This window comes from Aythya marila (genome assembly GCF_965140915.1).
Source record: "Aythya marila genome assembly, chromosome: Z".
Lineage (NCBI taxonomy): Eukaryota > Metazoa > Chordata > Aves > Anseriformes > Anatidae > Aythya > Aythya marila.
In genome coordinates, this window is record NC_139080.1 from 75,292,996 (window position 1) to 75,308,780 (window position 15,785).

At 46.5% G+C, this 15,785-nt stretch overlaps 1 protein-coding gene across 5 annotated transcripts in view; it reads left to right on the forward strand.

Moving 5' to 3' along the window:
• The window catches only part of KIAA1958, a 57,472-nt gene extending 47,700 nt beyond the window's left edge, over window positions 1–9,772 (forward strand). For all 5 annotated transcript variants that reach the window (XM_082783897.1, XM_082783900.1, XM_082783898.1 and 2 more), the window contains exon 3: window positions 222–9,772. In XM_082783897.1, the coding sequence (XP_082640023.1) occupies window positions 222–1,267 (1,046 nt within the window). In that variant the 3' untranslated portion in view covers window positions 1,268–9,772. The remainder of the gene's footprint in view (window positions 1–221) is intronic.
• Window positions 9,773–15,785: the final 6,013 nt, after the last annotated feature.

Genomic DNA, 15,785 nt, shown 5'->3' on the forward strand with positions numbered 1-15,785 from the left:
TTTATTTTTATTTTTATTTTTATTTTTATTTTTATTTTTATTTTTATTTTTATTTTTATTTTTATTTTTATTTTTTATTCTTATTCTTATTTTTATTCTTATTTTTATTCTTATTTTTATTCTTTCTACTTTTGAAGGAAATTTATTTTTGGGAAGAGCTTGTTGTGAAAACTCACTGCTTCTTCTGCTCTGTTTTGTCTTTCTCCTTCTCCCTCCTCCAGACCAGGATGAGAGAGCAGCAGAGCTCAGCAGGGAGCAGAACGAGAAGACCATTCGCAGCACACAGACGGCTCTCCGCAATTTCCGAGAGTTCCTCATCTCCAAATATCCTTCTGAGACCCGGGAGATCTACGTCATCCCCTGCAAGGAGCTTGATGCCTACCTTGCGTCCTTCTTTGTGGACGCCAGGCAGAAGGATGGGTCTGAATACGAGCCGAACAGCCTGGCCAACTATCAGTGTGGGCTGGAGCGGTACCTCAAAGAGCACAGGTATGGGTACAGCATTACCAGGGATAAGGAGTTCAAAAGGTCCCAGGAGGCTCTAAAGCAAAAGCAGATAGAGCTGAGGTGTAAAGGGAAAGGAAACAAGCCACACAAATCCATGAAGCTCACCTTTGCTGATGAACTTATCCTGCGCAAACGAGGCTTGTTGAGCCGGTACAATCCCGAAGGGCTCCTGAACCTTGTCTGGCTGAACAACACCAAGGCCTTCGGGCACTGCACAGGTTTCCATGGCTCCACCCTCAAGTGGGGAGACATCCGGCTGCGGGTGACAGAGACGGGGCTGGAGTACCTGGAGTGGATGGGACCGGACAACGGAGACGTCAGCGCCAAGAGCAAGAGAGGCGGGACGGACTCGCGGGTGTACGCCACCCAGCACTCGCCGCAGACCTGCCCGGTGCAAGACTACAAGGAGTACGCCCAGAGGCGGCCGCCAGCCATGCGCTACGAGGACGCGCCATTTTACCTCTCCATCAAACCCGTCGTCAACCTGGCTGCTCTTCACTGGTACAACTGCCAAGCCCTGGGGAAAAACAAGCTGGCCAAGATGGTAAAGACGATGTGCGAGAAGGGCAACATCCCCGGCAGGAAGACCAACTTCAGCGTCTACCAGAGCTGTAGCACGTTGTCGGAAGCGCAGAGCAACCAGCTCGTGCTGATCTGCAATAACTTGAGCCAGCAGGCTGCCCAGTCCATGGCAAGCCACTCCAATACTGGCAACTTCATCGTGTCAGCATCCTATGACTCTTCCTCTGACACAGCTTGAAGAGGGATATAACCTGGACAGATTTTTCTTTTCCATTTTGTTTCAAGCGTTGAATTTGTGCCCAATAATACGCATCAACTGTGATTGTACACTACTCCCCCATAGCCCTCTCTCCAGTGTTAATTCACTTTATAAAAATATATAAATATATAATATATTTTTCTTTTTACAAATAAGTCAATAGAAATAGTTTAGTATTACTAACATAGTATTTATAGTGTTAATACAAAAATGAAAGTTACTTATGGGTTATAATATAATTGCAGATTTAAAAAGGACAAAAGTGGTTCTCAGGCAACACAAGATAGACTGGAAATACCATTTTTAACATGCACACATCGGTGACTGTAAATCCCCAGGGAGGCTTACGTAGCAATTCTATTTTAAAGCATTTTTTTGACTTCTTGTTTTAACATGGCCTCCTAGAGTAGAGGAGACAAACTTATCACTGGCTGCTGCTCCTTACCTGCTGTCTTGTTCTTGATCAGCAAGACAAGGAAATAAGAGATACGACAATGCAAGTTTGTGAATGCATTAACAACAATTTTTACCTTTTTTTTTTTATTATTTTGTTTCCTGAGGCTTTATGCCTGATGGAAAAGAAAAATCCTGAAGTCAGCTGAAAGCTATTTTTAGCTTTTGTTTTTGTTGATGATTTTTTTGTGATCAAAATGTCACTGGTCTTTAGACTAAAAGGTATTATTTTCAACAATAAGCAGAAGTACAATGGCAAAAGCAGTCGTACAAATAATTTTAACTCTTTAAGCACTGGTCATTAGTATTTTGTCACTGTGTATACTTAATGTAAAATCTACTGACTTGGAGCCACTCTTTCAGTATTCTGGGGAATGCAACAGTTCAGAAAAAATCCATAATCTTATTTCAAACTATACAGAGAAAATGCATTAAATATGTCTTAAGCCATCACTTGAAATCCACAAAAAAATAACATAGGAAGTGTAAGGATAGTTTGATATTTACTTCAGAGAATGAAAAAGCTGAATAGTTTTAAGCACTGGAAAACAATTTGAAGTCACCTACACATAATCTATTTCCATTGCAGACAATGGAAAATGTGTGCTTGACTCTGAAGGCAGAATTTGGTCCTTAAAGCCTCGAAATGACGAATGCTATTGTCCCAACATTCGACTTCACAACATAACTGTCTTCTGAGTACAGGAAAAACACTAACAAATATTTCGGTGAACCATTATAGTTCTTGACCTTTAAATTGACGTAGAGTACCTCTCAAGTAATTCACCCGAGCTTAGTCAATATTTCAGATGGAAATGTGCCACCGGGATATTCTAGAGATGTGACGAGTCTGTAGACAAGTCTGCCGAGGTGTCCTGGTGTCCCCTGAAATCCGTGAAGGACTCAGCCTCACCTGACTTCCCATGGATGTTGGGTGGGTCAAGCTGTTACTGAGGACTTGTTTTGGTTTTGCTTTTCCGTTCCCTTAGGCTTGTTCGCTTTCATTCCTTTACATTCCTTCATACCCTTTACATTCTCTAAATCTGCAGCAGTGCAGTGACTTTATTCATAACTTATTCCAAAGAAAGGGTGAAACACAAGCAGCAGAAAGAAGTTAAAATAACCCACCTGGTGCCATGTAGCACTTGGGTTTGGTGCTGCCAGGATGAAACATTCCTGTGCGTGAAGGAGGCAGCAGACTGCCTGCACCTCACATAAACCTTACTGAAGGTCCATTTTGGGCAGGGGTGGGTAGCAGGTGGTCCACGGAAGGTCTAAGAATGGAGATTTCCTCTCTAAAAACCATCTGGCCTCCCAGCCAGCTCGGTGCAGGTTATACAGCCGGACTCAGGCCCCAGTGTGCTCCACATATAGCAGAGCTTGGTGACCAGGTTGTCATCGGCCCGGCCTTTTTCAGGGCTGTTTTTGCACTGTCCGTGGGATCTCGTTGCCCTGGGGGGCCGAGGACTTGGGCAGCTGGTCTTGGTTGGTGCTGGGTGCCGTGCCAAGGCACTCGCTGGCAATGCCAGCTGAGGGGCCCAGCTGCTCGGATAGGTTTTGCTCTCAGCTCCCTCACATCGGTGCTCATCTCAGCGCTTGAGCTTGAAGGGGAAAGAAGCCACCCCATGGCGTGGCTGTCCCGTGTCGCTCCTCAAGCCCCACAAAGCACGAAACCAGACCTTACAACCAAATTTTGGGTTCTCAGCTCCACGTATTGTCGGAGTTGTTTTATACAGTATTAGGGTGGCTCGTGTTAGTGCCTCGTTGTGCTGAGGCAATGTCTCTGGTAACCTCGGCCTTGCAGGGCGTGTCGGCAGCTTTTGTGTCTGGTTGTGTGACAAGGTGTGGGGTACGTGTGCTTATGGCAGGAGCCTTGGCGTCACAGGGGCGTGTGTTTTCGGCTTCATGGCATCTGAACTAACTCTGGCCTCCAGCTGATGCGGGTGGCAGATTGCCTGGCAAATTCTGACCAGGCGGCCCCAAATAGACTTCTTGTTGAAGCAGTTAAAGACATAGGGCCAGAATATGATACCCAAGTAGTATCATACTCCCGGAATAGATACATAAGATGTGAAGGGCATTTAGCACAACACGCTACCCAGTCTTTGCTTGTTGAAAGGAGCTGAGTGACGACGGCCTAATGAATTGCCGTCTGTATTAAGCCCCACGGGGAGGGTGACTTCTGATTTGGACCACTGCCATGGCTTTGTCTCTGGTTGGCAGGAGCGTAGGTGTCCCGGCTGCTGTGCTGCTGCTGACAGATGACAGTTCATTTGCTTGTAATTGTCTCCCCCTGCTCCGAGGGTGTCAAAACCTGCTCCACCAGTACGGTAGCTACAGGCTCACCACAGTGCTGTGGATCTTCCTGGTGAAAAGCCATAGCAGCATGGTCAGGGGGTGGTGCTGCACTCTTACAGGCCTTCCCCTCTGCATAAGCAAAGGATTGGGGTGCCCTGCCATGGCTCCTGGTTCCTCTCACTATGAAATAAAAAGAGCATCTCACTAAACACTGCCCTGCTCCTGCCCGGCTGGCGGCTGGGAGGGTCGGTCGCTGAGATGTGCTGCACATGGCTGGTGGTGCTCCTGACTAAATCCCGCTCCTATATAAAAGCTGAATTTGGGCCCCACAGTACGGGCTGTGGTTTTCACAATATGGGGTAGCCGTCTCCAAAATGGGGCTCTGCTTTCTCCTTCCTCTTGCCCTTCCTTTTTTTTTTTTTCTTTTTTTCTGCCATTCACTTTTCTTTGATCTGGCGTTAGATCTCTTCAGTGAGTCATTTCAGCTAACTAGTCCAGCAGGAAATATAGCACAGAGAAGGGGAACACACATAGTTTTCTGACAGATTACCAAGTTGGGTCTGCTCAAAAATTAATGTTCAGAGCCAGCAGGAGAGACGGGAAGACTTTCCCTGTCAGTATCAGTCATTAGACTGCGGGTACTGCAGCTTTAGAAACCCAACAAAGGGATAACGCAGATGGAGAGCCGTCTGTATGGTCTGCAGACGTGTTGGTTGCCTTCAGAGCCATCTACCAGCTCTTGAGGGATGCGATCAGTGCTACCAAGAGCGCAGCTTAGCCTTGTACTCTCCGTGTCCCCTAGGAAAAAGGCAGAGTGACGATGTGAAGGCCTGCAGGTTGCGTGCACGGGTCTGTGCTGGTTTTACTGCTGTGCTTCCCAAGTGGCCTGCTTGTGGCACCGAGCCGGGGGTCAGGGGTTGTGGGGGTGACACAGGGGCACTGCTGCCTTCATCTGGATGCGGCTGGGCACAGCGCTTGTGCATGGGTCCACTCGCGTGGTTGCACATTTAGCTGGGAAGAGCTGACGGCAGGCTTCAGCTCGGTTTTATTAACAGCTCGTGCATGTGTTTATGGTACTGTGGGTTTGCACAATGTAATTCTATCCATGCCAGTAGTTGGGACTGAAATCCGTGATGTCTGGGTGTTGCAAACGGCCTGTTTAATTTTCAAATACAAATTTATGCAACAAAATGCATTTTTAAGTGTAGGAGAATGAAATGCTGTTGCGGATTGCCTTGTAGACTAAATTACAAGGCACATCTAAAGCAACAGCACATACCTTGTTCATTTACATAGTGCAATAATTCTATGATAGCACCCATGCTATTGAAAAGTAGGACAATCTAACGATGGAAATAGCGTCCCTGATGCACATTCTCCTTTGTGAAGAATATCAACACTTTCGAGCTATTTTGTGTTTTTACTTTTAGAAGCTGCTGGTCACTGGTATTCAGTCTATAGTGTAGTTGCCCTCTTATTTCTCTTAGAAAGGTGAGTAGAAAAAGAGATTCAAGCAGCAGGTTGTACTGCTGCGTGTGCTGTTCTCGCACATTTGTGGCTGCATCTCCCACCACTGCTCGCGCAAGCGACGTGCGGTGCGAAGGTGCAGAGCAAGAGGAGTAGGTATCGTGTCACTCGGAGCCTGGGCTGCCCCGAGGATGGGGGCAGCCTTAAAGGAAACCGAAATTCCTGTTGCACTAGGCTTCCTTCCTGCCCAGCTCGTATTTTACCCTTTTTCCCTCCTGTAAGTGCATTGACTGACGTGACTGGCAGGCGTGGTGCGTGGGCTGATTATTCCTCCTGACCATGCGCTGCACGCGACTGCGACTGACTGACTGGTCTCCCCCATCCCCGACGTCCCTTTCTCCGTCCCTCCGTCCCTCCACTGTTCCCCTCTCCCAGCGTTTGTGACACTAGGGGAAGGGGACTGCTCAGTGCAGGGCAGCTCCTGGCCCGCAGTTCCCTCCCTGCTACCAAGTGACCTTGTGCTTTGGGGATAACGCGCTCAGGGCAGGCTGCCTCGCTTCGGGTACGCGTGGTAGGTGGGATACCGCACACCAGCACTCCGCAGCCCGGCGTCTCTCCTCTCTGGACACTCTTCTCCTCTGCTTTCTGTGGGAGTGCTTTCGGATCGCAAAGTGAGGTGACATGCAGCGGTGTGTCGAGGGCCAGCCCCGCGTCGGTGCGCTGCTTGGCCTCCGCTGAGATCCTTGAGGAGGAGCGAGGTGACCGCTCCTCCGCAGCACCTAAATCCTGGGCTCGCTCCGTAGTGGAAATCGAAAATCAATTCGTTTTAGGTGGTGCAGGTGAAGGGGAAGTGGGACCTCCCTGGAGCTCTCAAAGGCCGCGTGAATGTATGGGGAGGAGGAGTGCGGACGGGACACAGAGCTGTGGTTTGATTTGCCTGAAATGAGCCAATTCACGCCTCCGTGCGAGGCTAGAGGGGGATTCAGCTGCGCGCTGTCACGTGCGGCTGGCAGTGGATCTGCACTTTTTAACCAGGATTCTTTGTTAGACGTTCGTGTGCCGAGGTGGTTGTTTTGCCTAACGTGAGTTGCTGTCCTTGTTCTTAAGAGAGGGGATTTTTTTTGTTTGTTTGTTTTTTTCCTTTTATTTCCGTGCTTTCGTGTATGTGCTGAATCCGTATGCCCTGCTGAGGAAGAGCGTGGGGAGGAGGCAGGCCACCACGAGGAATGGCTACCTTCACTGCAGAAGAGCTCGGACTGCGCTTCCTGGTGATGGTCCCCATGTGCCCAGCCTGCCTCGCTGGCCAGGAGCGGTGCCACCTCGTCTGCTGCCTCCCAGCACACCTGCTGGCTCCGCACACCGCGCCACTCTCCGAAAACCAGGAGCCCTGGGCCAGCTGGACACAGCCACCCAGACTGTGCTGGTGAGCCGTGCAAGGGAAGGCTCTGAGCACAGCTACACAACAGCCCCGGCCCCGTGGTGCGTGATGGACGGTGTGTGACTGACACACAAGGCTGTGCCAAACCTCCTCAAAGGGTTTGGAAAGCTGGGTGGCCGATGGGGACGCGGGGGCTGGTTCTCCCCTCTGCTCCACCGCTTTTGCAGCTGGTGGTGGTGTACTTTGGAGGAAAAGCTGCGTGTCCCAGAGCTGCCAGCCTCATCCTCCTCGCTGCACAGCCTCTGGCGAGGCCCTGCGGAGCTCCAGCACCTCGTCTCTTCCCAAAACCAGCAGAGAGGCATTTACAGCAGCAAAGTCACAAAGCTCCAGGGCTTAGGGGCGTCTGCAAGCTTGTTGGAAAGTTTGACAAGAGCCATTCACTGGAACACGTTCAAAGCAGTGGGAATGTCTAAAGCTTTAACTCCTAATCTGATGGGGGAAAAAAAAAAATATGTTTGGCCCAAAATTTGCTTGTTACATGAACTGATGGGTTTTAACATAGTCTCTAGAGTCTGTGTCTCAAGGGAGGAATTTATTTTCTCTGTTTTCTCACTGAATTGGTAAATGTTGGTTGGTAATACGGACGAAATTCTGTTTGTTTTATTATGAAAACGCCATTAAATGAGCTGTCTGTGCGTTGGAAATGGACTCACTGTTTCAAAGGGATTAGGACACTTCTACCTAATCTTCTACTCTGGTGCTTGGCATTCAATACACGGCAATCACTAGCGTCTGAAAAAATCAGCACCTTTTCAGATTCTCATTTGATCTCTTTTAATTAATGGAAGATTCGCAGTGCTTGGGATTTTTTAAGAGACTGGTGAGGTAGGTGCTAGCATCGAAATTCAGCGGGGTAGAGTTTCAGTGGGAACGGGGAGAGGTGTTTAGCTCTTTCACACTGCTTGGGGAATTCCAGCCTTTGGGCATTTTGGCTAGCACTGTTTTATACAGTCCATAAATGTCAAGCAAATAACCAAACAGCCACGCAAGGGGAAAAGAATTGAGAAAATACAAAATGTTTTTGACAAAAGCATTGTGTTGGAAAAATAAAACATCAACGTTAATTTTACAGACACTCTCTCTGCCATTTCAGCTGTTCTTTTTGTGAGCAGAGAAGACTTTCTAGCATTCCTCGCTGCTAAAATCTGATCTGCTGTCTGAAGGCTGTAATCCTGCTGAGAGTGTCCTCTGCATCGTTATAGCATGCTCCCAGCTGGCCTCAGTCATGGGTAGCCCGTAGTCCTGGGTCTGCTCCTGCCAAAATTCCCCCTTCCCTTCTTTACTATCAAGCATTTAATGCCCTTGCTTATGGTTTGGGTCCTGCATCAAGATTGGGCTCCTCTGCACAGGGCTGGGATGGAGTGGGGTGGGTGGGAAACGCAGGTGCAGAAGTATTCGTGGCACTCCAAGATATGCAGGCAAATGGTGGCATGAAATGTGTTAAAAAAGAAAAAGCCTGAAAAGCTGGCACGGGGAGAAGAGGTGGGAACCTGACGGCAGCGCCTGCGACCTGGTAGTGCTATGGCTGGACAGGACTCGTTGATCTGCGTGTCTTGGGGTCATCCTGAGACCTGCCAGAGCAGACCAAGTTACTCAAGACAGAAAATGGCAGGATATCTAAGTGGGAAAGGCAGTGGGAAAGCCTGGCAAATGCAATAAAAGTTTCTTTCTTTTTTTTTTTTTTTTTTTTTTTTTTTTTTTTTTTTCTGAAGAAGGCAAGCATAATCCTCATCTTTAAGCTGTCCTTTAATATCCTACTTTGTTTTACACTGGAATTAGAAAAGCATTTCCATTTGTTTTAATTATCTGCTGACTTTAATTCTGCCTTTGAACAATATTTTTGCTATGACAACCCTTTGCTATCATGGTGAGCGGTGCTAGGGGAAAAATTAAAAAAAAAAAAAGTAAGGCTTTTATCTTTCCCTGCATGCAACATTTAATCTTTCTAATCTTTTAATGTGAATGTGTTTTCTCCCATTTTGAGAATTGACAAGATTAGTACTGTTTCTCCCAAAACAGCAGTTCAAAAACGTGTTTTGCTCAAACCTGACCAACACAACCCGTAACCAGCACGTAGCATGGTCTGGGATTTCTCCTCGGTGACCAACCTGTCCATTCTCAGAGCTGAACCTGTCCCTGCGGCTAACTTCCACGTACTGACTTTTGTAACTGCCTGAACTCTAAGGACAACTCAGCTTTTTTTTTAAGAAAAGTTTGTAAAAAGGTAGTTTTTGTTAATTCTTTAGTTTTGTTTTATAAAATAATAATAATAATTAAAAAAAAAAAAGTATTTGTTAAAAGATTCACTGTTTTGCCAAATAATAATAATAATATTTCTATGCATCGTGTGATTCTGTGATGTTGCTGTTGAGGTTTTGCATGTTTTCTAGGCGTTCTGACATCTGTGCATTTATGTGGTACTTGTAGAAATGCTTAACCATTGCTGCTATAATCACCCCCCTTGTAGTTAACTGAAAACTGTGCTGAGGAGCTGTGCCAGTTGACAGATTTTTTTGTGTGTGTGTGTGTCACGGTAAAACTCCGCGTTCTGCTGTTCGTTCCCTGTTTTAAGCCAGTATTTCGTGCCTTCTGTAGAAGGAAATCGGTATGTTTGTGGTAGACAGGAGGTGCCAAACTTCTAGTGTCTTGTTCTGAACAGATGATCACTTATCAGCTTGACGCATTAAAAAAAAAAAAAAAAAAAAAAAAAAAAAGTAAAAAAAAAATCTTGAACACTCTTTCTTTAGTGTCTTCTCATTAATTTTAATTTGAAAAAGAAAAAAAAAAATAAATAAATAAAACAACTTGACGGAGCTAAAAAGAAACGATCTCCCTCAGTCGCAGCTCCCGGAGCAGCCTGCCAACTGTGAAGGCGAGGGGTAAGAGGGAATGCGCCGTCCCCAAATGTTCCTGCTGGTAACAGAGCCAGCCATTAGCCAAGCCGGCACGAGCTGTCGCGGAGCATGCTAAAAATGCCTGTTAATGAAAGCAGCCCACTGATTGCCATGAGAAACTGTTAGCTCCCGTGACAGTTGTGAGCCCGCTCGTGTAAACAAGTGTCAGCCTGGTCAAGTGGTGGATCCCAGCCCCTTTTCCGCCTCCGCTGAAGCCATACGTCGCTGCCAAATGAGCCTTGGATGAAATTCAAGCCCCAGATTTTTTGGTCTAATTCTTCCCAGTTGCTTTCGCGGCTTGCAGGCGAGCTCTGTTTATCGAAATCCTGACATCGCGTTTTCAGCCCCTCTTCCACCTTCTTTCTCCTTGGGATCTGGCAGTGTAGCGAACACACACACACACACACACACGAGTTCGTTTTGGTTTTGATGAGATTTTGACAGGCTGAAGTGATACCATATTGTAAGTCATACAACAGAAACAAGCCGGAGGGAAACGCGAGATGTTCATCTGCCTGGCGCGTGGCTCATCTGCCACCAGGCGTGGTCAGCCACACCTAGGCCGGTCCTTAAACACTATTTTACATGGAAAACAGAAAAAAAAGACTAGCCATCCGTTTTGCATCTTTGCATGCTGAGGGATGAAAGTCTGTTAAAGAGCTTGAGAAGGCTTTTCAAACAAGAATACCAGGTTTCCCGAAAAATGATGGGATTGGGAAAATAACAGTGAATCAAATTCAATGTTACTGGTCCAAAGGCTGGAAGGCATGTCCTGTGGGAGAGGCTGAGGACACCTGGGTTGTCTGGTCTGGAGAAGAGGAGGCTGAGAGGCAGCTCCCTGCAGCTCCTGAGGAGAGGAAAGGCAGAGGGAGGTGCTGGCCTCTGCTCCCTGGTCACCCACCTCAGGAACCGAGAGAGGGCACAGTGCTGGGCCAGGCTGGGCATCAGGGAAGATTTCTTCACCATGAGGGTGGTCAGGCACTGCGATAGGCTCCCTGGAGAGGTGGCTGGTGCTCCACGCCTGCCCATGTTCAAGAAGCATTTGGTTGATGCCCTCAGTAATGTGCTTCAGCGTTTAGTAGCCCTGAAGTGGTCAAGGAGCTGGGCTCGGTGAGCTTGGAAGGCCCCTTCCAACCAAACTATTATAAACCTTTCTAAAGACCTCAGCCTTCCAAAAGTGGTTAGGATGTTCAACTCAGTTCCCATCACTTAAGGCTCTCTTCAGGCATAAGGAGCCATTTCATTACCCTTTATGAACTGGTGGCTTCCTCAGGCACTTTCTGTCAGCTGAGACCAGCTGCAATGTGTTTCTCTGTTGTTTCCTTCTGTGGTAGCCTCATACACAAGGACACACACCTCCACTGGTGTCCGGGAGGAGCTTTGACCCCACACCACTCCTGCCTGCATGGCCCTAATATTAAATAAGCAAGATGGGGATGGAGGGGCCTATCTCTTGGGCTGCTTCTGCTTATAGCTAGGCCTTAGTCCCCACAGCCCCACAAACTGCACAAATTGGCCTACCAATTGGTTTTCCCAGCTTATTCCAGACATTGGCCCAACTTGCCCAGGAATGTATCCAGTTCCTGAAACACAGCAGTTGTTTATTCCCAGCTCCATCTCTTTGGCTGTGAGGCTAGATATATTTACATTTCCTTGAGCCTGGATTTGAATCAGGAGAGCGATCAATACCATTTATTTAGCTCTTTGCAACCTGGAAATGCAGTTGTTGTTCTACAGGTGCAGTCCTGAAATTAGGTTTTAGCCGGCTGCCTGTGGTGTGTCAGCAATTTCGCTGGCATTTGTTCATTTTTCACTGCAGCTCACCGGTTTCAGGAAGCAAACTGGGTGATGCTAACACTGTGGTGGAGCAGATACCACCTTCCAGTCACTGTGATGCCTTCTGTGTACGTGTCATCAGTCATATGCTCTTGTAATTTGCAATTGCATTTTGTCCAAAGTGCAGGACAGGCTTTTTGCCTTTTTTTTTTTTTTAATTATTTATTTTTTAACAAACAAAAACAAACAAAAGCTATAGCCTTCAAATCTGTGCTGCTGAAAGAAGCCAAGAGAGAATTAATCCAAACCCCATCCAAACCCCATCCAAACCCCAGCAGAATCTGGGGACTTACTAAGTTTACTTTGCAAGCCCCAGCTGTAAACAGATAATTAAGAAAGAGATTTGAGCATGTGCAGCGATACATTTCTACCACTAAAATGCAGTTTTCTGTGCATATGGCACCTTCTAACACAAATCTCTCGCCCCCACATTTGGGACTTTATATATGCAATGGTTTATTAGGGAGAAGTCATATTTTGATGCATTTCAATGCATTAAGCTTTGCAAATCGAGAATATCTCAGGGGACGAGGGATTTTTTTTATTCTTCTGAAAATGTCAGGAGTGTTGTCAACCAGTCTGTTTTCAGAGCTACCTGCTCAACCCCATTGTCCTCAGATTTCATTCTTTCTGGAGTTGCACAGGGACGTGAGAAAAACACAGAAAAAGGCTTCACTGATGCAAATGAGGAAAGATTTCGTAGCCTAATTGAGCCCTTCATACCCATCTGTGTTTCCAGGCCTGGCAATCCTTTAACTTGGTAGCTGCAGAAATCTTGACCCATGTTGATGCCACATTGCTCTTTCTGCAAATGGTTGTTAAGAAGCAAACTTCAAACTGGATAAAATCCTTGGAAGGATCCACCAATATCGTCAACAAAGTTGTCTCAGATTTGTGCCAGTCGAGAACTCTATTTTTGTGTTTGTGGGTTGATGGAGTTTTTTTTTTTTTTTTTTTTTTTTTTTTTGTTTGTTTGTTTGTTTGTTTGTTTTATTTCCTGCTGCAAATCACACCACCCCTCTTTGACTGGGATGGAGTAAAGCTATGTTTCACTGCTGCCTGTTTCACCACCATTCAGCTAGATGTCTCCTTTGTCTCCTTGAAAAATGTCCCTTTAGTGTTTGGGTATAAAAGTACAGTTGATGAGAAGGAAGTAAAACCAAGAGGTCTTTTTTTTTTTTTTTTTTTAACTGGTGTCTGAGTTTCACCTCTTGCTCAGTTGTGAGAATATTGGGCTTTAGAAAAGAATGAGCTCGCTTGTGTATTAATTGAAGTATGACATTCAGTTTTACTGATCTGCAAATTCCAGAGATTTCCTGATCTTTATCACACTTCAGCTCCATTTTTATTCCCTTGTGATAATCTTTAATAAGCCTGGTTCTGCTGCATTAGAAGTTGATTTCACTGTCCCTACAGTGTTTGCTACAAATGTAATGTGACTTTTTTTTTTTTTTTTTTTAATATTTGTGTTGGTACAGCCTTAATCTTTACAGAATTTAAGACCATTTCAGAGATAATCAAGATAGTCTAATCGAGATAGTCATTGATGTCTGTGATAAGTGCATACTTTATTCACAGTATTTTGTCTGTAATTAGGTGTATTGACCAATTCTCATGTATTTAATAAACTGTCTTCTGCAAAGATGACCATTTCCTTTAATCAAATGAAAGCAATTTACTTGAAATTTCCAGGCACGTTTGTATAAAAAAAAAAATCACAGCTTTTCAAGTACAAATATCAGGGTAGTTGGGAAGTTCCCCTGGACCTGCGAAGCATTTCGATTAGCAGAGTGCAAATAGGCCCACCAAGCAATAGCTGCTGTCGTGCCCTGTTTAACTTCTGGGGTCGTGTTTCAGGGAAACGTTTAAACAATTGCTTAAGTCCTTCCCTGCTCAGGAATGTACTTAAAAACAAGCTTGACTTTAACGATGTGCTTATTTAATCTCCCTGCAGTACGACTGAAAGCGTATGTACCAAGAGCATTTTTGGAATAAATGTATTTTCCTGTGCTTGGTCTGGTCACATCAATTCCAAGGCACAGTTTGGCTTGAAATGACCTATTTTGCACTCAGAATTTCAATAGCAAGGTCTGCTCCCCACACAGGCTTGTTTCGATGCTGATCTAGAATAAAATTAAATGTGCCTCCAAGGATACACATCTCTTAAGACAGGTGCTTCTCAGGCCTGATTTTAATCTGTTCAAAAGCAGGTTTTAAGGTTAAAGGACCGGAAAACTAAAGCAAATAAAGCCCTCTCAGTCCTCTGAAAGAAAGGCAACCCAAGTGGAAAGAAATGCCTTGACAGCTCCATGGAAATTCCACTCACTGCCCATGGGATGACGGCTGCGTTTGGGAAGGTCGGGTTCTGCCAAAGGAACGAGAAGAAGCAAAAAGCCAAATCACTCAGGCGACCGCCATCCAGGGCACAGCAACGTGTTTGTGTGGGTGTTAGGACCCCCGAAAAGTGAGGTATGGGCAGGTGATACCAGCTGCTTTCTCTGCCTGTTGCAAAGTGAAGCATCTTGTGTTAAACCACCCCTGTAGCTTGAATTCAGCTGTCTTCATGGAGGTTGAGGGCAATGTGCTTTCTTTTGGTCTACAAGTGAGTGTGCAGGTGGTGGTTAATGATTAATGTGGTTAAGGCAGGCTCAGCTATGCAAATCGTTAAAGTTCTGGTAACTCAGCTGCTTTCGGTTTTCCCTCTGTACGCTGATGTAGTCCAGATGGCTGCTCTAAAAACCGCTGTGCTTCCAGAGCCCTTGGGATGTCCTCTCCTCCTCCTTGCACACCTGCGGGTGCCCACCCTGTGAAGCTCACAATGACATGCAGACCTCGTGCGCAGTCTTGCAGGGTTTGAAAACTTGCTGGTCTGAAACTAGCCAGTGGTTTATTTTGTAATATATGCCAGAGGGAAACAGTGCTTGGTGGCCATCCCTGGAGATGAATGGTGTGGGTGAACATGTGGATGAACAATGCCCTGCCTCTCAGGCAGTGCCCGCTGGTGTGCAGCAACACCACGGGCTGTGTGAGGAGCTCTAGGAGGGGACAAAAATCTTTAAGCAGAAATCAGATTTGAGACCTCACCCGGTCTGATGATGCCTTGCAACCTCGCATAGCAACCCTCTGCTTCTTCCCTGCCCAGCCCCACACACGCTGCAAGTCCTGGCCTTGGCACGGAGCAGAGCACTGTGTGCCTAGACATGCACTGCGTGCATTTACATTTACATAGAAGGTCTGGCGTGGAGCAGCTACAAGCCATCAGATAATGGCTGGCTGGACAGCAGAAGACTGCGCGCGTGTTTTGGCAAGCAGTGACAGATATAACTGCTTTTCCTATACAATATTTCATCCCAGTGACAGAAGTTTGGCGAGAAGGGCTCGTGCCTGTGCAGACAGCTGCTTCTGGTGGTTTTGCTGGGCTCTATGAGGAGTGTGGCACCAGGTGAGCCAGGCACAAAGACTTGCTCAAAGGAACCATCTCCACCGGGGCACTGAAGTGCTGCCCATTCACTTAATCAACCCACACCTCCTCAAAAGCGTCCTTTGAAAAATAAACCCTCAGGTGACCTCCAGGAGGGTGGGGGCAAAACAGGCACTGGGGCAAGGGAACAGGACTGAGATTTTCGTGCTAGGTATCCTCTGTCTTTGTTGGTTACTCGTGCTGTGGTAGTGAGTCAGGCAGCCTGAGTTACACCATAAAAATTCAGCCTCACAGGACCCCACCCAGACCTCAAAGTGTTGATGCAATTATAAGGCAGAGTACCTGATTTATTATTTTTTTCAGCACCAGCGTTTTCAAGCCCGTCCTGAAAACAGGATGTGTACTCCTGACCACCTGATGCTTTTCCAAATTCTGCCTGACAAGTCTCAGTGACAACTCCTGTCCACACTCAGCAGGGGTGCAGATGTGGACAGTACCTCTAGCAGCACCTCAGGCACTCCTCGCGGTGTTCAAAAGTCATTTAAAACCTTTAGAGCATCACCTGGCTGCTGAGAGACAGAGAGCTTTGTGGTGAGGTGCACAGGCACTGGAACCAGCAATGCAGAATGCCTGCATCCTTAAATAAAGCCCCTGTGATGGTGATCTTTTGAAGCAGGATCCAAGCCTTTT